Source organism: Lethenteron reissneri, chromosome 48 (assembly GCF_015708825.2).
Source record: "Lethenteron reissneri isolate LAM-NWPU_2019-01 chromosome 48, ASM1570882v1, whole genome shotgun sequence".
NCBI classification, from domain to species: domain Eukaryota; kingdom Metazoa; phylum Chordata; class Hyperoartia; order Petromyzontiformes; family Petromyzontidae; genus Lethenteron; species Lethenteron reissneri.
Genome location: NC_083826.1, coordinates 4,929,969 through 4,953,427, shown reverse-complemented (window position 1 = coordinate 4,953,427; position 23,459 = coordinate 4,929,969). Strand labels below are relative to the sequence as shown.

At 58.7% G+C, this 23,459-nt stretch overlaps 1 protein-coding gene across 1 annotated transcript in view; it reads left to right on the top strand.

Moving 5' to 3' along the window:
- The window catches only part of LOC133354628 (breast cancer anti-estrogen resistance protein 3 homolog), a 30,742-nt gene that overhangs the window by 4,513 nt on the left and 2,770 nt on the right, over positions 1 to 23,459 (top strand). The window contains exons 2-7 of the mRNA XM_061571643.1: positions 16,699 to 16,830; positions 18,242 to 18,876; positions 20,193 to 20,278; positions 21,417 to 22,006; positions 22,235 to 22,350; positions 23,237 to 23,408. Coding sequence (XP_061427627.1) covers positions 16,699 to 16,830; positions 18,242 to 18,876; positions 20,193 to 20,278; positions 21,417 to 22,006; positions 22,235 to 22,350; positions 23,237 to 23,408 — 1,731 coding nt within the window. The remainder of the gene's footprint in view (positions 1 to 16,698; positions 16,831 to 18,241; positions 18,877 to 20,192; positions 20,279 to 21,416; positions 22,007 to 22,234; positions 22,351 to 23,236; positions 23,409 to 23,459) is intronic.

Sequence of the window (23,459 nt, the reverse complement as noted above, 5' to 3'; positions counted from 1 at the left end):
GAGTTTAGCGTCCACGCCTTCACTCGGGGCCCCTCTCTCACGCGCTATGGAGGAAGGAGGGACCTTGCCAGGAACGTCGCCTGCTGTTATATATTTATACATATTTATATTTCGTAGCTTTTCAAGCGGCACAACAACAACAACCGCCGCTAAGTGGCGGTGACGTCACCGTGAAGTGTCGAAGGATCTCTGCTAGCAGGGGAGTCTATCCCCAGTGACCTCCTCCTGCACCTAGCCTGGCACCGCAGTCACCCCACGGCGCCTGCGTCGGTTCCGTGACCTCCTCCTGCACCTAGCCTGGCACCGCAGTCAACCCATGGCGCCTCGGTCCGTTCCGTGACCTCGTGCACCTAGCCTGGCACCGCAGTCAACCCACGCCGCCTCGGTCCATTCCGTGACATCCTCGTGCACCTAGCCTGGCACCACAGTCAACTCATGGCGCCTCGGTCCGTCCCGTGACTTCCTCGTGCACCTAGCCTGACACCACAGTCAACCCACGGCGCCTGGGTCTGTCCCGTGACTTCCTCGTGCACCTAGCCTGGCACCGCAGTCACCCCACGGCAGCCCGGTCCGTTCCGTGACCTCCTCGTGCACCTAGCCTGGCACCGCAGTCACCCCACGGCAGCCCGGTCCGTTCCGTGACCTCCTCGTGCACCTAGCCTGGCACCGCAGTCATCCCACGCCGCTCGGTCTGTCCCCAGTGACCTCCTCCTGCACCTAGCCTGGCACCGCAGTCACCCACGGCGCCCGGGGCCCCGTTCCGTGACCTCCTCCTGCACCTAGCCTGGCACCGCAGTCACCCCACGGCACCTCGGTCTGTCCCCAGTGACCTCCTCGTGCACCTAGCCTGGCACCGCAGTCAACCATGGCGCCTGTGACCGTTCCGTGACTTCCTCGTGCACCTAGCCTGGCACCGCAGTCACCCCACGGCGCCTGTGACTGTTCCGTGACCTCGTGCACCTAGCCTGGCACCGCAGTCAACCCACGGCGCCTGGGCCCGTTCCGTGACCTCGTGCACCTAGCCTGGCACCGCCGTCAACCCACGGCACCTCGGTCTGTCCCCAGTGACCTCCTCGTGCACCTAGCCTGGCACCGCAGTCACCCCACGGCGCCTGGGCCCGTTCCGTGACCTCGTGCACCTAGCCTGGCCACCGCCGTCAACCTACGGCACCTGGGTTCTCTTGTTATCGACACGGAACTCGCCGAGTTTGTTTGATGCCCTTTGCACCGTGAACTGTTCATGAAGCAGCAGCAGCAGCATGTCCGTGTGTGTGCGTTGCACTTCTTTCGCACCGTACGTAGCCAAGCGCGCCTTACACTTGTTAGAATCGCACTGTGTGTTCAAGCAGCAGCAGCAGCAGCAGGAAGCAGCGCCACCCAAACAAACATTATTTTAAACAACGAAATTAAAATAACAAAATCTCGTCGGGCTGCGAGAGCGTTAGGAATATCATCATCATCGTCATTATTGATGTTACAATAAGACTACAAAGTGCGTGAAACAGCGGGCATGGATGTGAGAGGGGCGTTGGGGACGCTTGTGAAAGATTAAGGCAGAATATTCAGAAACTTCTGCTGGGGGCGATGGGTGTGGCAGTGGCAGTGATCCTAAAATTCCATCTTTTCGAATAGGGCACTAAACCCTTTAACGCCACGGCCCAATCCCATAAACCCAAACCCCCACCCCCCCACCCTGTTGTAAGCGTTGTCACAGGGCCCCCCCTCCTACTCCTCCTCGACACCAACAAGGCGCGTAATGAAATCGCCGCCTAAGTGTGTGGCGTAACCGGACATTTGCTGCTGCTACTGCTGCCACGGTGGTTGCCATGGAGACCAGCAGCAGCAGCACCCCATCCGACCCCACAGAATCTCAGCAGCCTCCTCCCTCCCCCCCCCCCCCCCCCCCCCCCCCACCCCCCCCCTCTCCTCCCCCCCGCAGCCCCCACCCCCTCCTCCTCTCCTCCCCCCCCCGGCCCCCACCCCTCCTCCCCCCCCCCCCGCAGCCCCACCCCCTCCTCCTCTCCTCCCCCCCGCAGCCCCCTCCTCCTCCTCCCCCCCCCGCAGCCCCCACCCCCTCCTCCTCTCTCCCCCCGCAGCCCCCACCCCCTCATCCTCTCCTCCCCCCCGCAGCCCCCACCCCTCCTCCTCCTCCCCCCAGCAGCCCCCACCCCCTCTCCTCTCCTCCCCCCCGCAGCCCCCACCCCCTCCTCCTCTCCTCCCCCCCGCAGCCCCCACCCCCTCCTCCTTCCTCCCCCCCGCAGCCCCCACCCCCTCCTCCTCTCCCCCCCCGCAGCCCACCCCCTCCTCCTCTCCTCCCCCCGCAGCCCCCCCCCTCCTCCTCTCCTCCCCCCCGCAGCCCCCACCCCCCTCCTCCTCCCCCCCGCAGCCCCCACCCCCTCCTCCTCCCTCCCCCCCCGCAGCCCCCACCCCCTCCTCCTCTCCTCCCCCCCCGCAGCCCCCACCCCCTCCTCCTCTCCCCCCCCCGCAGCCCCCACCCCTCCTCCTTCCTCCCCCCCGCAGCCCCACCCCCTCCTCCTTCCTCCCCCCGCAACCCCCACCCATCCTCCTCCCTCGCCGCCCCGCCCCTCCCACTCGGCTGGCTGCTGGATGTGTGCCCAGCCAGCTCCATGCGGTGCTGACGGGGGGTGGGGGGTGGGGGTGAGTGGGGGGGGTGGGGGGTGGGGGCGTTGGCAGCCCGGGGCTGTGTGGGGGTGAGAGTGTGAGTGAGTGTGTGTGAGGGTGTGTGTGTGTGTGAGAGTGTGTGAGAGTGTGTGAGTGTGTGTGAGAGTGTGTGAGTGTGTGTGTATGTGAGGGTGTGAGAGAGTGTGTGTGTGAGTGTGTGACAATGTGTGAGTGTGTGAGGGTGTGTGAGAGGTGTGTGTGTGAGAGTGTGTGAAAGAGTGTGTGAGTGTGTGACAATGTGTGAGTGTGTGTGTGAGTGTGTGAGTGAGAGTGTGTGAGTGTGAGGGTGTGTGTGAGTGTGAGAGATTGTGTGAGAGTGTGTGTGTGAGAGTGTGTGTGTGTGAGAGTGTGTGTGTGTGAGTGTATGTGAGTGTGTGTAAGAAAGTGTGTGTGAGAGTGTGTATAAGAGTGTGTGTGAGTGTGTGAGAGGTGTGTGTGAGAGTGTAAGAGAGTTGGTGTTAGGTGTGAGAGTCTGAGTATGTTTGTATGTGTGTGTGTGAGAATGCGTGAGTGTGTGTGAGTGTTTGTGTGAGAGTATGTGTGTGAGAGTGGGTGTTAGTGTGGGTGTGAGGGTGATTGTGTGTATGTATGAGAGTGGGTGTGAATATGTATTTGTCTTGGGTGTGACAGTGAGTGTGAGAGTGTGTGTGAGTGTGTGGGAGTGTGGGTGTGAGTGTTTGTGTGAGAGTATGTGTGTGAGAGTGGGTGTTAGTGCGGGTGTGAGGGTGATTGTGTGTATGTATGAGAGTGGGTGTGAATATGTATTGTCTTGGGTGTGACAGTGAGTGTGAGAGTGTGTGTGAGTGTGTGGAGTGTGGGTGTGTGTGTGAGTGTGTGGGAGTGTGTTTGTGTGTATGAGTGTGAGATGTCTTTGTGTGACATTGGATGTGAAAATGTCTTTGTTAGAGTGTGGATGAGGCAGCATGTGAGTGTATTGGAGTGTGAGTGTATTGGAGTGTGTGTGTGTGTGAGCGTTTGGGAGCGGTGGTGTAGTGGTTAGCGCGCTGCACTACGAACCGGCAACCCAAGTTCGATTCCCGCTCACGGCCGACACCAGTGACGATTATATAAACAGGTCTTAGGCCTCCCCTAGGTCGACTCAGCCTCAAATGAGTACCTGGCCCGGTGTGTAAACATCGCCACTGGGGAGACAAAGGCGGCCGGGCGTGGTGCTGGCCACCCACCGGACCTTTCACAGGTGCTCGCTAACAGCACTTGCCCCCGTATAGCCCGTCACAGGCTGTTTCAGGCTATACGGGGGATCTTTGTCTTGTGTGTGTGCTTGTGTGTGCGTGTGTGTGCTTGTGTGTGCGTGTGTGTGCTTGTTTGACGGCTTAGCCGCCACTTGCAGAGTTCTAAATCTCTAATAATGAGCGAGCGATGCGAGCGGAGAGAGAGGGCCCGCTTTGTACGAGCGCTGGAGGGGTGGAGTGCGGCCGACGCTCCGCCAGGCGACCGCGCTCTTCGGGAATCATTCACTCGCACAATGAGGCCACTTCATCGCGCCGGGTTTGTTATAATTCTTTTTTTTTTAATTCGAGATTAAATTCGAGGCATTCCCCCCCGCGCGCGCGCATCGTTCACTCCGAGCGTGCCGCTGTCGCCGTCGATGATGAAAATCCAAACACGACGATCGGTGCCCTCCTCCACCCCCCTTACCCATACCGCCACCACCATCATCGCCACCACCGCCACCACCATCATCGCCACCACCGCCATCACCACCACCACCGCCGCCTCCGCCACCACCGCTACCGCCACCACCATCGCCACCATCGCCGCTACCACCGCCGCCACCGCCACCATCACCACCATCACCGCCGCCACCACCATCGCCACCACCGCCACCATCACCATCGCCACCACCACCACCGCCCCCACCATCACCACCATCGCCCCCCCCACCACCATCGCCACCACCGCCACCACCGCCGCCGCCACCACCGCCACCACCACCACCGCCGCCACCATCACCACCATCGCCACCACCATCGCCCCCCCCACCACCATCGCCCCCCCCACCACCATCGCCACCACCACCACCATTGTCTCCCAAATGCCGATGTTTACACACCAGGACCGGTTCAGATAATCGTCACGGTGTAGGCCGTGAGCGGGAATCGAACTGGGGTCGCTGGGTTCGTGGGGCAGCGCGCTAACCGCTGCACCACCGCTCCCCAGGTACACACGCGCACACAACACACACGGAGGCGCGCGTGACTCTCACGCCGCAGAGTCGATCGACAGGGATGGCCCACGACACGTGGGACTGCGCAGAGGAGCGCGGTGGGCCAGGGTTTGTTCGCGCCGGAACCGCCGTGCGCTCGCGGCGCACAGATCACAGGAGCGAATCCAGAGTCCCGTCGCCGTCAACCGCCGACGAAATGAATTGTGGGCTCGGGCGTGGTACGCGTCGCCGGAGGGGGGAGACGGCGTTGCGATCGACGTGGCCGGGTGACGGCACACAGAGGTCGCAAACGGGTTTTGATTCCTTACCCGTACCCGTACCAGGTCGCACCAGGGTCGCAAACGGGTACCCGTACCCGGCCGTACCCAATACCTGGCTACCTGTACCCGGCCGGGTAACGGTAGGGTATGGGTATCGGGTACCCGATTGCGACCTCTGGGATGAAGCCATGTTGCAGGCACGGGTGGGTTGATTCTAGGAACTTGAATTGTGAGAAGAGACAAGACGTTGGGAAATGAGTGACAAACGGTGACTCACCAGTGACTCACGGCTTACCCGTACCTGTACCCGGCCGCACCAGAGTCGCACACGGGTACCCGTATCCGGCCGGGTACGGGTAGCCGGGTATCGGGTAGGGTACGGGTATCAGGTACCCGGTTGCGACCTCTGACGGCACGACAGCCCCAAGGGGGGGACGCCGCCCCGAATGCGACGCAGGAGACGGGGCGCCGGCATCGGCTCGTGGCGAGGCCGCCTCCTCCATCCAGCAGTGGGTAGAACACGTCCGCCGACGACAGCGGCGTGCGTAGCGGGCGGATTGTGGCATCGCGGGGTCGTAAGGTTGCGGCGGCGGCGGTTCCTTCATCCAGCAGTGGATGGACCCTGGCCGATGATGATGATGACGACAACGACGAAAGCAGCCCGTGCGCAGGCGCCGGGCGGACTTGTAGCAACGGCGTCAGTGATTTGGGGGGAGGCCTCCATCCAGCAGTGGATTGACCCTGGCCGATGATGATGACGGCTACGCTGACGGCCGCCTTCAGTAGCCGACCGGGATTCGCCAGGACATCAGGCACGGAGCTTCCACTCGAGAGAGGGCAGAGAGAGAGAGAGATGAGCCAAACAAGAAGAGAGGGGCAGAGGAGAGCGATACGCCAACATCATTGCTGGCTTGGTGATGTCCATCTTCTGTGAGCAAACCAACTCAACCAACCACAATCGCTCTGGCTGGGAATCGCCGGACGGTTTTGCCCTTCCAGCCTTTCTCCTAGCTCTGCAACATTCTTTTGGTAAAAAAAATATAGATATACACACGCGCACAAACTTACGGAGGAAATGTACTTGGCCATTTTCGTCTGCGTATTCCGTGTATCGAGAGGAGTTCAAAGTGACCCGTGCCGTGACTTTCGCGCAGTGTCCTTCACTGCAAGGCCACCACCAATGGGCCACTGCCGGCTCCACTGATGACCTTTAGTGCGGCCTCTTGCAACGTGCGCACACCCACCCACCCACCCCTCCCACCAAAACACATTGGGGGAGACAAAGGCGGCCGGGCATGCTGCCACCCATCCCCCCTCGTGTGCCGTGCCGATCTCCATAGGCGCTATTCGCGAACGGAACTTGCCCCAACAGGCAGGTAAAGGCTATACGGGGATCTTTGCTTTTGTGTCAGTCGCCTGGACCACGTGGGAGTGCCCGATGCTTGCACCTGGGGGCCCAGCTCCTCGTTTAAGGCTGAGTCGACCTAGGGGTGGAGGTTCGTTGAGTAAAGGTTCAGACACCGATCGATGTTACGAATGGCCTGGAATTGAACCCGGGTTTGTTGGCTGTGTTGCGCAGCGTGGAAAAAAAGTTACAGCAGCACTCCCTTGCTAAACACACACACATACACACATACACACACACACCCCATCATACACACACATATACACACATACACACACACACCATCATACACACACACATACACACACACATATACACACATACCATCATACACACACACATACATACACACACATACACACACACACATACACACACCCCCCATCATACACATACACACCATCATACACACACATACATACACACACATACACACACATACAAACACACACACATACACACACACATACAAACACACCATCACACACACACACCATCACACACACACCAGCACACACACACATCATACACACACATACATACACACACACACAAACACACACACCATCACACACACCAGCACACACACACCAGCACACACACACACACCAGCACACACACACAGTCACACACTCCCACACGTAAGTCACACTAAAGCCCCACTCCTCCCCAAGACTCACGCACTGTACATCGAATGAGGCCAAACTTTCAGCTGAGCCGTTCGCTATGCACACACAAAACACACACACAGCACACACACACTGCACACACACATAGCACACACAGCACACAAAACACACACACAGCACAGCACACAGACACAGCACACACAGCACACAGACACAGCACACACACAGCACACACACAGCACACACACACAGCGCATACACACACACACATACACACAGCACATACACACACACATACACACACAGCACACACACAGCACACACACACGCACACAGCTACACACAGCACACACACACAGCACACCCACACAGCACACCCACACAACACACCCACACAACACACACACAGTACACACACAGCACGCACAGTACACACACATACAGCACACGCAGCACACACAGTACACACACACAGCACACACACATCACATACAGCACACGGCACATACATCACACACACAGCGCGCACACACACAGCACACACGCACAGCACACACACGCAGCACACACACAAAGACACACACAGCGGCATTCGTCACTCAGTGCCTGCGACGTCACCACGGCGCCTGGTGCCAGGCTAGGTGCACTTCTGAGGCCACGTCTCGAATTAGATTTGGAACACAACGCTGACCACAAGACCACGTGTTCGCAACGTGGCTGGAACGTGGCGTTGGAGGAGGAAGAGAGTGGCCCAGCAGAGAGTACCGCATGCAGTCGCAGCGACAGACACATCACTGCCAACTCGTCCTCATTCATCCTCCTCCTTATCAGTGTCCAGCTTGTCGCAGACCAATTCACGCCGTAGTGGGCACCCCGTCCTTGTGGTTCTCAACGTGCATCCTATACACTACACTATACACTACATTATACACTACATTATACTATACACTACACTATACACTAGACTATACACTACACTATACACTACACTATACACTACACTACTATGCACATTCATTCTATACACTACACTATACAATTACACTACACTATACACTACATTCTACTATACACTACACTATACACTCCATTATACACTATACACTACATTATACTATACACTACATTATACTATACACTACACTATACACTCCATTATACACTATACACTACACTACATGTTCATCCTATACACTATACACTACATTATACTATACACTACATTATACACTACACTAAACACTCCATTATACAATACACTACACTACTATACACTGGACTATACTCTACACTACTCCTGCACACCAGGCGAGGTAGTTAACATCTCCTAGCCACCGTGATGATGATGAGAGAGAGAGAGACACGCAAACTCCAAATATACAGCAGCAGGCGTCAGGGTCTGGATTGAACCCACGACCTCCTGCACACCAGGCGAGGTAGTTAACATCTCCTAGCCACCGTGGCACCCACGAATGAACGCACCGTGGTGATGGTGATGTGTGTGTAGGGGGGGGGGGTCACCGTGTGTGTGTGTAGAGAGAGGGGGGAGGGAGTTCATTGTCTGCCGAGTTGACTTGTCTGCCAGGCGCACAGCAGCCTGTCTCAGCAGTCGCCGGATCTCAACGCCGTCGTGGTCACGTGACTCCTCCTCTCCCGTGGCAACGATTTGGGAAATCTCCCAAATCGTTACTCACCCCGGCGGCAATCACGGATTTTATTTTAGTTTTTTTATTTAAAGAAGCGGGTAACCGTGCGGCGACGCGAGCGCTCTCCCGCGCAACATTCCTGCCTGCGGAGGGAGCTGGTGTGAGTAGGTTAAACGTTGAGTTTTATAAGGGCACCACGGGGTGACCAGCCCCTCCCCATCTAGCCCCACCCCTCCCACCCCCCACCCAGCCCCTCCCCTCCCCACCCAGCCCCTCCCCACCCTCCCCACCCAGCCCCTCCCTCCCCACCCAGCCCCTCCCTGCACGACGGACGGACACAATAATCCCCTATGGGCTGGTGTAACCAGGAGGTTCCTACCAGTATGATAGAAAATAGTATTGTCATCAGTATGACATAAGTATACGAAGTGTGCAGTCGATACCACATTGGGAAGTGGGTTAAAATTGAGTTACAAGATTTGAGGATACAACAACAACAATGAGTAAAATAAAAGCTCGATTTAAAGCATTCGTGACTGCAGGGATTCATCTTCTTGGTTCTTTCGGTAAAGTCGCGTAGAAGGGAAATAATGAAATAATAAAAATAAAACATAATAAAATAATTCTCACGATGTTTTGGCCACAAGGCAAGCAGCCGTCCTCAGCTGAAGACCAGGTCTGTCGGGGAGACAGCGTTTCTCTCTCTTTCAGACGCTGTCTCCCCGACAGACCTGGTCTTCAGCTGAGGACGGCTGCTTGCCTTGTGGCCAAAACATCGTGAGAATTATTTTATGATGTTTTAGTTTTATTATTTCATTATTTCCCTTCTACGTGACTTTACCGAAAGACCCAAATAATCTGTGACGGGCTGTTGGGGCAAGTGCTGTTCGTGACAAGCAGCACCGCACCCTGGCCGCCTTTGTCTCCCCGTCGTTGCCGACGTTTGCGACGCGACCGTGCCACAGGCAGTCGAACCCGTGGCGGGTCGGGTGGGTCAGAGGTCCAGAACCCGTTGCAACGAAATTCATCGCGACCGTGATCGGGAATCGAACTCGTCCAGGCAGGGGAGGGGATGGGGGCGGGCAGTGCGCTAACCACTGCGCCACCACTCCTGGCTGGACACCAGATATACCTCTCTCTCTCTCCCTGTCTCTTCCCCCCCCCACACACACAGAGGGCCCTCTGTGTTGTTCGCACTCCAGCGTTCAAGGCCAACATTGGCAAGAACGTTGGCAGTGGCTGTTTTCAAAACAATGTCCGTGACGGGGGGGTTGGTGGGTTTTTTTTATTCGGCTTATTCGGTTAAAATCCAGGTGGAATGTGGAGTGGAGAGAGACGAGATTGCGTTTGGAGATGTCGCTGCCTCGACGGTCGTGCTCATCACGATGAATCCAGACCTCGCCCGGCTCCGTTCGTATCTCCCGGAGTGGCACTTTACACAGTGGGAGGGGGGGGGGGTTGAGGGGGGGTAAGTCTCCGACCCTCGGCAGGTTGCGTGAGGTGGGGCTAAAGTTGTGGGGTAAATCCTCCCACAACGCTTCCTGGAGCGTATGGCACGGCAGTGGAAGAGTAGGCCAAACCCCAAAAAACCCCAACCTCTTTAAGAGGGGGGTGGGGGCTGTCTGGAGCTGCCCTCAACGTGGAGGCCAACAGCGGCGTCAGCGGGGCAATGCAGGGTTACACCTTTATACACGTGCGTGTGTGTGTCGGTGTGTGTGTGTGTCGGTGTGTGTGTGTCGGTGTGTGTGTGTGTGTCGGTGTGTGTGTGTGTGTGTCGGTGTGTGTGTGTCGGTGTGTGTGTGTGTCGGTGTGTGTGTGTGTCGGTGTGTGTGTGTGTCGGTGTGTGTGTGTATCGGTGTGGATGTGTCGGTGTGTGTGTGTGTCGGTGTGTGTGTCGGTGTGTGTGTCGGTGTGTGTGTATGTCGGTGTGTGTGTGTGTCGGTGTGTGTGTGTGTGTGTGCCGGTGTGTGTGTGTATGTCGGTGTGTGTGTGTGTGTGTCGGTGTGTGTGTGTGTCGGTGTGTGTGTGTGTCGGTGTGTGTGTGTATCGGTGTGGGTGTGTCGGTGTGTGTGTGTGTCGGTGTGTGTATGTCGGTGTGTGTGTGTGTCGGTGTGTGTGTGTGTGTGTGCCGGTGTGTGTGTGTGTGTGTATGTCGGTGTGTGTGTGTGTGTGTCGGTGTGTGTATGTCGGTGTGTGTGTGTCGGTGTGTGTGTGTTTCGGTGTGTGTGTGTGTGTGTCGGTGTATGTGTGTCTGTATGTCTGTGTGTGTATGTCGGTGTGTGTGTGTGTCGGTGTGTGTGTGTCGGTGTGTGTGTGTCGGTGTGTGTGTGTATGTCGGTGTGAGTGTGTCGGTGTGTGTGTGTGCCGGTGTGTGTGTGTGTGTGTCGGTGTGTGTGTCGGTGTGTGTGTGTCGGTGTGTGTGTGTCGGTGTGTGTGTGTCGGTGTGTGTGTGTTTCGGTGTGTGTGTGTGTCGGTGTATGTGTGTGTGTATGTCTGTGTGTGTGTATGTCGGTGTGTGTGTGTGTGTCGGTGTGTGTGTGTGTGTCAGTGTGTGTATGTCGGTGTGTGTGTGTGTGTGTCGGTGTGTGTGTGTCGGTGTGTGTATGTCGGTGTGTGTGTGTCGGTATGTGTGTGTATGTCTGTGTGTGTGTGTCGGTGTGCGTGTGTGTATGTCGGTGTGTGTGTGTCGGTGTGTGTGTGTGTCGGTGTGTGTGTGTGTGTCGGTGTGTGTGTATGTCGGTGTGTGTGTGTCGGTGTGTATGTGTCGGTGTGTGTGTATATATGTAACGCTTGCCAGAGTCTTAACGCGGCAGTAGTCGTCGTAGGTAGTAAAACTAGAAAACCTTTTGCACGATCGATGCCAAAGGGCAGCCCAACATTCTTTGTTCGTGCAAAGTCGATTTCGGCGTTTCACGACGGTCGTGACCACCACCCCTCCCCACCCCCCACGTGTCTGTCCCACCGTAGTCAGCAAAAAAAAGAAACCTCGTGATCAAAACAACCGCGTTACGTTTGCTGGGAGCATTTTTTTCAAACCCACACACAGCAAACTCCAGCCGGCTTGCAAGTTGTACTCCCAGGTGCGCTGGAGGTCGGCATGCCGATCTGTTGTTGTGGTTGTTGTTGGAGGAGCTGCGTCGTGTCCCGTTATTTATTAAGGAGTGCAGGGCATGTGATGGGGGGGGGGTGCTCTTGAAATATTGAGAGAGGTTTTTTTTCGTTTAAGCGAATTTGAACCGCCCCCCCAAAACATTTTTGTCGCGTTAGTTCGGCCAATCGCACCCCCCCAATTTTTTTGTAAATTGACCCCCCCGCAAAATGACTCGATTGGGATTATTTCAGTCATCACCCCCAACGCGTGCCCCACCACCACCCCCTTCCTTCCCCAACCTCCACCACCTCGGCTTGTCCACCCTGGCCTCTCAAGAGTCTCTCAGCTGCTTGAGACGCCGTGAGACCTTGAGACGCCGTGAGACCTTGAGACGCCATGAGACCTTGAGACGCCGTGAGACCTTGAGACGACACGAGACCTTGAGACAACGTGAGACCTTGAGACGCCATGAGAGATTGAGACGCCGTGAGACCTTGAGACGCCGTGAGACCTTGAGACGACACGAGACCTTGAGACAACGTGAGACCTTGAGACGCCGTGAGACCTTGAGACGCCGTGAGAGATTGAGACGCCGTGAGAGATTGAGACGCCGTGAGACCTTGAGACGCCGTGAGAGCTTGAGACGCCGTGAGACCTTGAGACGACACGAGACCTTGAGACAACGTGAGACCTTGAGACGCCGTGAGAGATTGAGACGCCGTGAGAGCTTGAGACGCCGTGAGACCTTGAGACGCCGTGAGACCTTGAGACGCCGTGAGACCTTGAGACGCCGTGAGAGCTTGCAACTTCAAACTCGCAAAACTCACGACCGGGGTGGTGGGGGTGGGTGGAGGGCTGTTGCGACTACGAGTTGCAAGCCACCCAGACCGCCCTCTACGCAGCAGCAGCAGCAGCGACCTGATGAACGATTCAGCGGCAAGTTATTCAGCTCCGTGCTCCTAAGGGTGGTCGGAGGCGACGGTTCCATTTTATTTTCAGCGACCTGTTTCTTGCCCAGGTCCACTGCTGGATGAAGCCCCCCCTCCCCCCTCCCATTCGAGCAAATGCTCTTCGCAGCAGTCAGGCTCGTGAGACGAACTCTGCCGGATGAACCAGATGATGTTATTGGCCAGACAGCACTCAATATAAGCTATGACCCCCCCCCAACCCACACCCCCACGTGTTCCAACAATGCAAACATCGGGACCATAAAGAGACGACTTTTGGAAGACTGCTCAGCACGGCTTTCCTGGATAAACAAAGGCCATTGTTCTTTTTGTGAACGGGGAAGGGGTGGAGGCGGGAGGGGGGAGGGGGGTGGGCGGTGGGGGCGGGGAGGGGGAGGAAGTGGGGAGTTGGGAAGAGCGGTGGCGCAGCGGTTAGCGCTACGCTGCGCTACGCGAACCCCGGTGACCCGAGTTCAATTCCCGCTCAAAGTCACCACCGGTGATGATTATCGGAACCGTTTCTGGGCCTCCCCTAGGTCGACTCGGCCTCGAATGAGTGCCTGGCAGACAAAGGCGGCCCGGCGTGGTGCTGCCCGGCCCCCCCCCCCGCTCCTTCGTGTGCCGTGCCGGCTTTCATAGGTGCTCGCTAACAGCACTTGCCCTGACAGTCTGTTGAAGCTATACGGGGGGTCTTTGTCTTTGCGGGGCAGGCAACTTTACTAGGAATTGAACTCGGACCCGCAACTGCGGCTGGTCCAGCTCATCGGAGTCAATAAAGTCTTTCCTAATAACATTTACACTTTTATTTTTTAATTAGCAGGCAATGCTCTTTGACAGCTCAACGAAGTGGGCTCATCATCGTGTGGAGATGTATCGCAGTCAAATACTCTAAACCCACGTTGATTCCAAATGCGGAGAGGAAACCGGAGGATCCGGAGGCAAATCCACGCGACCACAGGGAGAGAGAGAGACGCGCAGACACCAAATATACAGCAGCAGGCGTCATGGTCGAGATCGAACCCACGATTTACTGTACACCAGGCGAGGTAGTTAACATCTCCTAGCCACCGTGATGATAACAGAGACACGCAGACACCAAATATACAGCAGCAGGCGTCATGGTCAGGATCGAACCCACGACCTCCTGTATACCAGGCGAGGAAGTTTATATCTCCTAGCCACCGTGATGATGATGACAGAGACACGCAAACTCCAAATGTACAGCAGGCGTCAGGGACGGGATCGAACACACGACCTCCTGCGAACCAGGCGAGGTAGTTAACATCTCCTAGCCACCGTGATGATGATGACAGAGACACGCAAACTCCAAATGTACAGCAGGCGTCAGGGACGGGATCGAACACACGACCCCCTGCGTACCAGGCGAGGTAGTTAACATCTCACAAGTTGTCCTCCCCGAGATTCGCACGGTTGGCTACGTACTGTGCGCGAAAGAAGTTCGGCATAAAAAACAAATTAAGATCCCCCGTGTAGCCTTAACATCCTGTTGGGGCAAGTGCTGTTAGCGAGTAGCAGCACCTATGAAGGCCGGCACGGCACACGAGGGGGTGGGTGGCCAGCACCACGCCCGGCCGCCTTTGTCTCCCCAGTGGCGATGTTTACACACCGCACCAGGTACTCGTTTGAGGCTGAGTCGACCTCGCGGAGGCCGGGTTTTCGCGCGCTAACCTGCCACACCACCGCTCCGCACACACAAACACGCACAGGGGAAGGTGGAGAGGGAGATGGAGCGGCCGGGCATTCCGGAGATGCTCCTGGAGGACCGGGGCCAACACACACAGGGCCCCTTGTGAGGGCCGGGGACACACACAGGGGCCACTGTGTGAAACCCTCCTTTTGTGAATGACCTCGGAAGAGAATTTAACAATTTTGACGCCCCCCCCCCCCCACCCACTCTCTGTGGTGCGGGGGGGGGGGGTCAGCCGTGGGTTGAAAGCAGAAGTTCAGAAGGCGCACGACAGACACGATACAAGGGCACAGTTCATATGCGAAATCCGGCCTCCTCTGCCTGTTGTTGAACAGATGTCAATGTTCCAGTTTGTGGTGTCCTCATGTCGTGGGGAGCGGTGGCATAGCGGTTAGGGCGCTGCGCTCCGAACCCGGCGACCCCAGTTCGATTCCCCGCTCACGGCCACCAACACCCCGTGATGGTTATTTGAACCGGTCCTGGGCCTCCCCTAGGTCGACTCAGCCTCAAACGCGTACCTGGTGCGGTGCGTAAAACATCGCCACCGGGGAGACAAAGGCGGTCGGGTGCGGTGCTGTGGCCACCCACCGCCTCGTGTGCCGTTCCGGCCTTCGTCGGTGCTACTCGCTCACAGCACTTGCCCCGACAGTCTGTTCCGGCTGTACGGGGGATCTTTGTCTTTGGTGTCCGATGCAGGGGAGGTAGAGGGGAGGTAGAGGGGGGAGAAGTGGGAGGTTGGAGGCGGATGTCTCCAGCGAGTGGGGCAGAGAAAAGATCGAAGGTCGAATGGTGGAACGTGGTGCTCGCAGCCAAAGTGGTGCTTCGTCTGAATTTCGAAACCGCCCCTCCTCCCTCCCCACTCCCCACAACTTCGCTGCGGTGGAGGTTTCTTTTCGAGCGCGCGCTGCGTCGTCGAGTAACTCCCACCCACCGTGCGAGCCGCGGTGAGCGGGGCCGACACCTGACGGGCAAGGTCTGGAATCGCTCCGTTCCACCCCGTGTTAGGTGACAAAAGCGGCAGTGGCTGCTCTGCATCGAGGGGGGGGGGGGGGCGGGGGGCAATCCGATCCACTCCGATACACGGGGGCGACAGACGCGTTCGCCGGAAAAAAAATTTGGCCGGAATGCTCAAGTCTCGTATATCGAGTTGCCGTACAACCGGGGCATACCTGGGCATGGAAGTCTCGTGCCTGGGGCGGTGGGCACAGCTGGTGCATCTGCCAGTCGTCTCGGTCAGAATCGGAATATTCCCACAGGAGGAATCCGATGAGCTGCAAAGCTCTTGTTCACCAGGCCTCCAGTCGTTTCGCAGATGTCCGGTAGTCGGGCAACCCACGGTACCTGGAGGGTCTGTCCCGTGACCTCCTGTCAGCAGCGAGCCTTCGATGCTTCGCGCCGCCCGGCACAAGCGCCGTGGCGAATGGCGCCTGCTGCTGCTGTTGTTGTTGCTGGGGGGTGGAGGGATCACGGTTGGAGCGGCGTGGCAGAGTGAAACTCGACGTTAGCGCGATGGCGCGTCAGCCCGTGCGTTGTAAAGAGCGGTCTGCGCAAACGGATATCACGGCAGCTGATGCCGGGGTCTCTTCAAGTTGCAGCTCGTTTGTACGCCTTTTGGCGGAACATTTCTTTGCATTGAAAGTCGCGTTGCAGTGTGAAAGGGTTTAAAAAGCCCCCTTTAACCGGCATGCTTGGTGTGTGAATGGGCGAGGGAGTGGCGGAGTGGTAAATAGGCCGGGGTGAGTGGGCGATTGGGTAAATAGGCCAGTGGGTGAGTCTGTGAATGGGTAAATGGGCCAGTGGGTGGGTGACTAGGTGGGTAAATGGACCAGTGGGTGAGTCTGTGAATGGGTAAATGGACCAGTGGGTGAGTTTGTGAATGGGTAAGTAGGCCAGTGGGTGAGTCTGTGAATGAGTAAATGGACCAGTGGGTGAGTCTGTGAATGGGTAAATAGGCCCGTGGGTGAGTCTGTGAATGGGTAATTAGACCAGTGGGTGGGTGAGCAAGTGGGTAGATAGATTAGTGCGTGGGCGAGTGGGTAAATAGGCCAGTGGGTGAGTCCATGACTGGGTAAGCAGACGAGCGGGTGAACGCGCGCGACCCCCCTCTCCCGCCACTGACCCTGTCCATGCCGCGTGCCGCAGGTCCCCCACGCGCCGGGCACCGCCACCGATTGGAGCGCCGACCGCCTGAAGCGCGAGCTGGAGAGCGAGCTGAAGCTGGACAGTGAGGACGTGCGCAGCCACGCATGGTACCACGGCGCCATCCCCCGGCAGGCGAGCGCCGCACCCGGCACACGCGGCAGTCGGCGACGTCGGCACGGCGATTGCGCCGGGATAGGGGCACCTCGGCGCTGTCGCGCGGATGCACCGCCGGTCGCTCCTCCGCTACGGCTGCTTGCTGCGATTCAGCCGCACAGCGACTGAAACGCGACAGCTATCTCTCACGCTAACATTGCCGCCAACGCTAAGCCTAGTTTTTACGCTAAGCCAATCTCTCACGCTAACATTACCACCAACGCTAAGCTTATCTCTCACGATAACATTACCACGAACACTAAGCCTATCTCTAAGCCTATCTCTAACACTATCATTACCACCAACGCTAAGCTTATCTCTCACGTTAACATTATCACCAACGCTAAGCCTAGTTTTTACGCTAAGCCTATCTCTAAGCCTATCTCTAACGCTAACATTATCACCAACGCTAAGCCTTTCACTACAGCAGCTCTATCCCTAACATTAACCCTCCTCTAGCTCTACCCCTAACAACAACAACCGCCATTCGCCACTAAGTGGAGGTGACGTCACCACGACGCCTGTGCCAGGCCATGTGCACCTTGAGGCCACGTTAAGCCTATGACTAACAAAAACACAACCCCGAACACTAACCCCATCGCACCCCAGACACTTAACCCTATCCCTCTCTAAATCTAAACTATTTTTTGCTTTACCAGATAAGGCCAACTGAGCTCTTTAGCTCTTTGTCAGAAGCGACCTGGCCACAAATGATGTCTCAACTCAGTGGCTTATCTTCGCGTGGAAATGTATAGCAGCCAAATACTATTAAACGCGTGTTTCTAAATGTGGAGGGGAAAACCGGAGGACTCGGAGAAAAATCCACGAGTAGAGAGAGAGACGCAAACTCCAAATACACAACTGCAGGCATCAGGGTCAGGATCGAACCCACGACCTCCTGTATACCAGGCGAGGTAGTCCACATCTCCTAGCCACCGTGATGATGATGAGAGAGAGACACGCAAACTCCAAATACACAGCAAGAGGCGTCAGGGTCGGGATCGAACCCATGACCTCCTGTACACCAGGCGAGGTAGTTAACATCTCCTAGCCACCGTGATGATGATAAGAGAGAGAGAGAGACACGCAAACTCCAAATATACAGCAGGCATCAGTGTCGGGATCGAATCCACGACCTCCTGCACACCAGGCGAGGTAGTTAAGATCTCCTAGCCACCGTGATGATGATGAGAGAGAGACACGCAAACTCCAAATATACAGCAGCAGGCGTCAGGGTCGGGATCGAACCCACGACCTCCTGTACACCAGGCGAGGTAGTTAACGTCTCTTAGCCACCGTGATGATGATGAGAGAGAAAGAGACGCAGTGACCCCGCGTGAACCCCGTCGTCATTGTCGTCATCGCCCCCACCCCACCGTGACCGCCGCAGGTGGCCGAGTCCCAGCTGGAGCGCGACGGCGACTTCCTGCTGCGCGACTCGCTGTCGGGCGCCGGCGGCCTGGTGCTGTCGTGCCGCTGGGCCGAGCGGCCGCTCCACTTCCGCGTCGAGCGCCGCACGCCCACCACCTCCACCGCGGCGGCGGCGGCCCAGCAGCGCTCCTCCGGCGACGGCCACCACCGGCGTTCGCTCGGCGACTCCTACGCCATCCAGCCCGGCGGCGACGGCTTCGGCAGCGTCCCGTCGCTCGTGCGCTTCTACGTCGGCAACCGGCAGCCCGTGTCGCCGGGCCAGCCGGGGCCCGGCGGGTTCGGGCCCGTGTGCATCGCGCGGCCGGTGAACCGCGCCGTGCCGCTGGCGTACCTCGCCGCCGTTCACCGCGACGCGGCGCGCCTGGCGGAGCTGGCGGCTCACGGCGGCAGCAACGACAACAACAACAGCTGCGGCTTCGATAGCTTCTACCGGCAAGAGAGGCCGGAGCGGCACGCGGGTTGCGCCGGGAACCACGGAGCCGGTGGCGGCTGCTGCGGCGACGGCGGCGGCGGCGGCGGCGGCGGCGGCGGCTGCGACGTCAGGGGTCATCAGGGGTCGTCGAAGCGTCATCAGCTGACGGACACGTCCTACAGGTCAGTGGTGGCGCTCGCGGCGGCGCGACCGGAGGCCGAATCTGTCACCGGTGAGAGCATCCATCGTGACCGATGTCGTTGTCCACCCGGCGAACCGGAGGTCGCCGGGGAGGTCGCCGGGGCGAACCAGAGGTCGCCGGGTGGATTCCATCTCCCGCCTCCGTCCGCCCGGCGATAGAATTGGGTCTGGTGCGGTGGGGTAAAGTGTGGTGGGGTAATGTGTGGTGGGGTAGAGTGTGGTGGGGTAGAGTGTGGTGGGGTAATGTGTGGTGGGGTAAAGTGTGGTGGGGTAATGTGTGGTGGGGTAAAGTGTGGTGGGGTAGAGTGTGGTGGGGTAGAGTGTGGTGGGGTAGAGTGTGGTGGGGTAATGTGTGGTGGGGTAAAGTGTGGTGGGGTAATGTGTGGTGGGGTAGAGTGTGGTGGGGTAGAGTGTGGTGGGGTAATGTGTGGTGGGGTAGAGTGTGGTGGGGTAGAGTGTGGTGGGGTAATGTGTGGTGGGGTAGAGTGTGGTGGGGTAGAGTGTGGTGGGGTAATGTGTGGTGGGGTAATGTGTGGTGGGGTAGAGTGTGGTGGGGTAGAGTGTGGTGGGGTAGAGTGTGGTGGGGTAATGTGTGGTGGGGTAATGTGTGGTGGGGTAGAGTGTGGTGGGGTAGAGTGTGGTGGGGTAATGTGTGGTGGGGTAGAGTGTGGTGGGGTAAAGTGTGGTGGGGTAATGTGTGGTGGGGTAGAGTGTGGTGGGGTAGAGTGTGGTGGGGTAATGTGTGGTGGGGTAGAGTGTGGTGGGGTAATGTGTGGTGGGGTAGAGTGTGGTGGGGTAATGTGTGGTGGGGTAGAGCGCGGTGGGGTAGAGTGTGGTGGGGTAATGTGTGGTGGGGTAAAGTGTGGTGGGGTAATGTGTGGTGGGGTAAAGTGTGGTGGGGTAGAGTGTGGTGGGGTAGAGTGTAGTGGTGTAGAGCGCGGTGGGGTAGAGTGTGTGTGTCACCGCCACCACTTCCAGTGGCATCTGGCCCGCGGGTGGAAGAGTCGGACACCTTCGACAGAGCCGCTTGCTGCAAAGCCCTGTCCGCTCGCAGCGGTGAGCGAGAAATTGCAGGGCTGCTCCTCCGCCTTGTTCATTAGCCCGATGACACGGCTCAGCGGCACGCAATTGCGCCGGCGACGTTTAAAAAAAACAATTTATTTCGTGGAAATTCTTCTTGATCATCGGAAAGTTTGTCCGTTTCAAGGATTGACGGCCCTGCGATGTGCCGTTCCGTGTGGACACTGCGACGTGAGACCCAAGCTGCGTGCTGTTGTTGTTGTTGTTGTGGCTGCAGGAACGGCATGGTGTTTGATTGGACGCAGGACGGAAGGGCATCTGAAGCGCACGCCCAGGGCAACACGCTGCCGGGATACGGCACCGGTGGGTGAACGCGACGCTCGCGTCGAGCACGCAAAGACAAAGGTCCCCCGCGTAGCTTTTCACGGACCGCTGGGGCAAGTGCTGTTAGCGAGCACCTATAAAGGCCGGTACGGCACACGAGGGGGTGGTTGGCCAGCACTACGCCCGACCGCTTTTGTCTCCCCAGTGGCGATGTTTACACACCGCACCAGATACTCATTTGAGGCTGAGTCTACCTAGGGGAGGCCCAGGACCGGTTCAGATAATCGTCACTGGTGTCGGCCGTAAATGGGAATCGAACTCAGGTCGCCGGGTCCGTGGCGTAGCGCGCTAACCGTTGCACCACCGCTCCCCACGTACACAGACAAACGTACACACACAAACACACAGAGGCGCGCGTCATGCTACAGAGCTGCCCCATTGTGCTTGGTAACGCGTTCCCCCGGCAGCCCGAGTGACAGGGAGGCACCTGGTGGACACTAACCAACCGCTACACCACACACACACGCACACGCGCACACACACACACGCGCACGCACACACACACACACACACGTGCACACACACACACGCACGCGCACACACACGCACACACGCGCACACACACACGCGCACACACACACACGCACACAAAGATCCCCCGTATAGCCTTAACGGACCGCAAGTGCTATTAGCGAGCACCTATGAAGGCCGGCACGACACACAAGGGGGTGGGTCAACACCACGCCCGACCGCCTTTGTCTCCCCAGTGACGATGTTTACACACCGCACCAGGTACTCATTTGAGGCTGAGTCGACTTTTAAACACACGACACAGAACACGTGCCAGTTCCATTACAGCCCCAATGCTGTCGACGAACGATCGCTGCCGCGATTAGCGCGGTCGGCCACGCACCGGTCGAAACAAGTTCAACACACGCACACACGCACACACACACGTACACACACACACGCACACACACACACACGTACACACACGTACACACACACACGCACACACACGTACACACACCCGGCACACCACGTCCAGCGCACCTCTCGGCACGGCCGTCACTCACGGCAGCAATCGAGAATTCCACTCCCCGGCTTCGAACCACATCACGCGCGGCGTCCACGGAGATCGACCAACGTGGATCCTGTCGCACGTCCGGCGTTGCAGGGGCGGACATCTGGCGAGACGGCCTCCGCAGGACCCCCACCTGGTCGCCCAAGGGCCTCCGGTCCGCGCAGCCGTCGGCCCACGCCGACCTCTCCTGGACGACGTCGCCCCCGCCCGCCAACGGGACGTCGGGGGCGGTCCCCGCTTCCGGCAAACACGCGGAGGAGCGGCTGGCGGGCGACTCGGAGCCGTACCACTCGCTCATCTCGCCCCACAAGGCCATGGAGGCCCTCGAGCGGGACGCGGCCGCCCTGCGGCTGGAGAGCGACGTCAACGCGGCCGCGGCCGCCGCCGCCGCCGCCAAGCGGAGCCTGCTGCTGCCGCCGCCGCCGCCGGGCCCGGCGCGCGAGGCCTCGGCCGCGGGCGGCGGAGACGCCGGCGACGGCGCCAGAGAAGCGGCGGCCGCGGCGGAATTCCGCCGCCCCACCGTGGAGACGGAGTCGACGTTCCGGCCGCTGGAGTTCGCGTCGCTGCTGCTGCCGCCGGAGAACAAGCCGCTGGAGACGGGGGTGCTGCGGCGCGCCAAGGAGCTGCAGGGCGAGTGCGACGTGCGCACGGCCGCGCGCTGCATCATGCTGCTCGACTGCGAGGTGAGAGGTCGCGCAGCACCGCGGGGAGGCCGCCGGTTCGCCGGACCTCCGCGCGCAACTCTCCGTCGGCCCGGTCGTCGCCGGCGGAACCGGCGGTCGTGCGTTCTTCGCACGGGGAGGGGAGGCGAGCTTACGGTGGCGCGGCTGAAGCCGTGATGAATCGGCGGCTCACGTGACCGTGGCGGATCGAGTGATGACCCCCCCCCTCCCCGCCCGCGCTCCCCGCAGGTGGCTCGCATCACCGGGGTGACGGAGGAGCTCGTCCTGAAGATGGGCGTCCGCTCCGGCCTGGAGCTGCTCACCCTGCCGCACGGACGGCGGCTCAGAGAAGACGTCATCGAGCGGTGAGTGTCCTCCGCCGCCCCCGTCCACTCCGTAGCCGCCCCGGTTTGGCCGCGCGGGATCCGCCGGGCGACGGCGATTTTTCGCCGCGTGCGAACGAGTCCCGGCTCCCGCGTCGTGCAGCCGCCTGGCCTGTGGCTCAGAGTGATGCCATCGCCTTGACCCCACCTCTGTTTAAGACGGAAACGGGAGAAGATACTAAATTTGAAGCTTTCGTGACTGCAAGGATTCATATTCTTCGGTTTTATCGATAAAGTCACCTAAGAATACGGGAGGAGATATTCGCGATCCTGGCTGTCACCTGATGATGCTCGCTGTCATAATCACCGGCAATCGAACTGTAAATGTTGTTGTAGGTTCACTCTCCGACACTCAACCGGTGTGCTGAAGTAGTGACGCACTGGCACGTTTTGTTGACGTGACAAACCTCACTGATTGGCTACGTCACGCGGTGGCGGGTTTAACGACACATTTATATTTACGCGATCTAACCCAACAACAACACAAAACCTCCGTTATTTGACGACATATTGGTCGCGAAAGCCCCACTCCTACGCATTCAACTAAAGCTCACGTGTTCGTTCCATTCCGCACTTGCCCCGACATTTCAGCTAAAGGCTACGCGGGGGGGGGCGAAAATCTTTACCCTCGTCTCTGTCTCCCCCTTCTCCCCCGTGTCCCCCATCTCCCCCGTCTCCCCCGTGTCCCCCGTGTCTCCCGCCTGCGTCTCCCCCGTCTCCCCCACCTCCCCCACCTCCCCCATATCCATCTCCCCCATCTCCCCCATCTCCCCCGTTTCCCTCGTCTCCCCTGTCTCCCACGTGTCCGCCATCTCCCCATCTCCCCATCTCCCCCGTCTCCCCCTCACGCGCCCCCCCCCCCCCGCAGGTTCCACGCGCTGGCGATCGGCCTGGCGGTGGACGTGCTGGGCTGCACGGGCTGCCTGGAGGAGCGTGCCGAGCTGCTGCACCGCTACGTGCAGCTGGCGCTGGAGCTGCGCGGGCCGCTGGCGGATCTCTACGGATTCTCCGCCGTCATGCACGCGCTCATGCTCCCGCAGGTGGGGGGGGCGGGGGCAGGCGTTGCTGGGGCGACGTCGGGGTAACGTTTG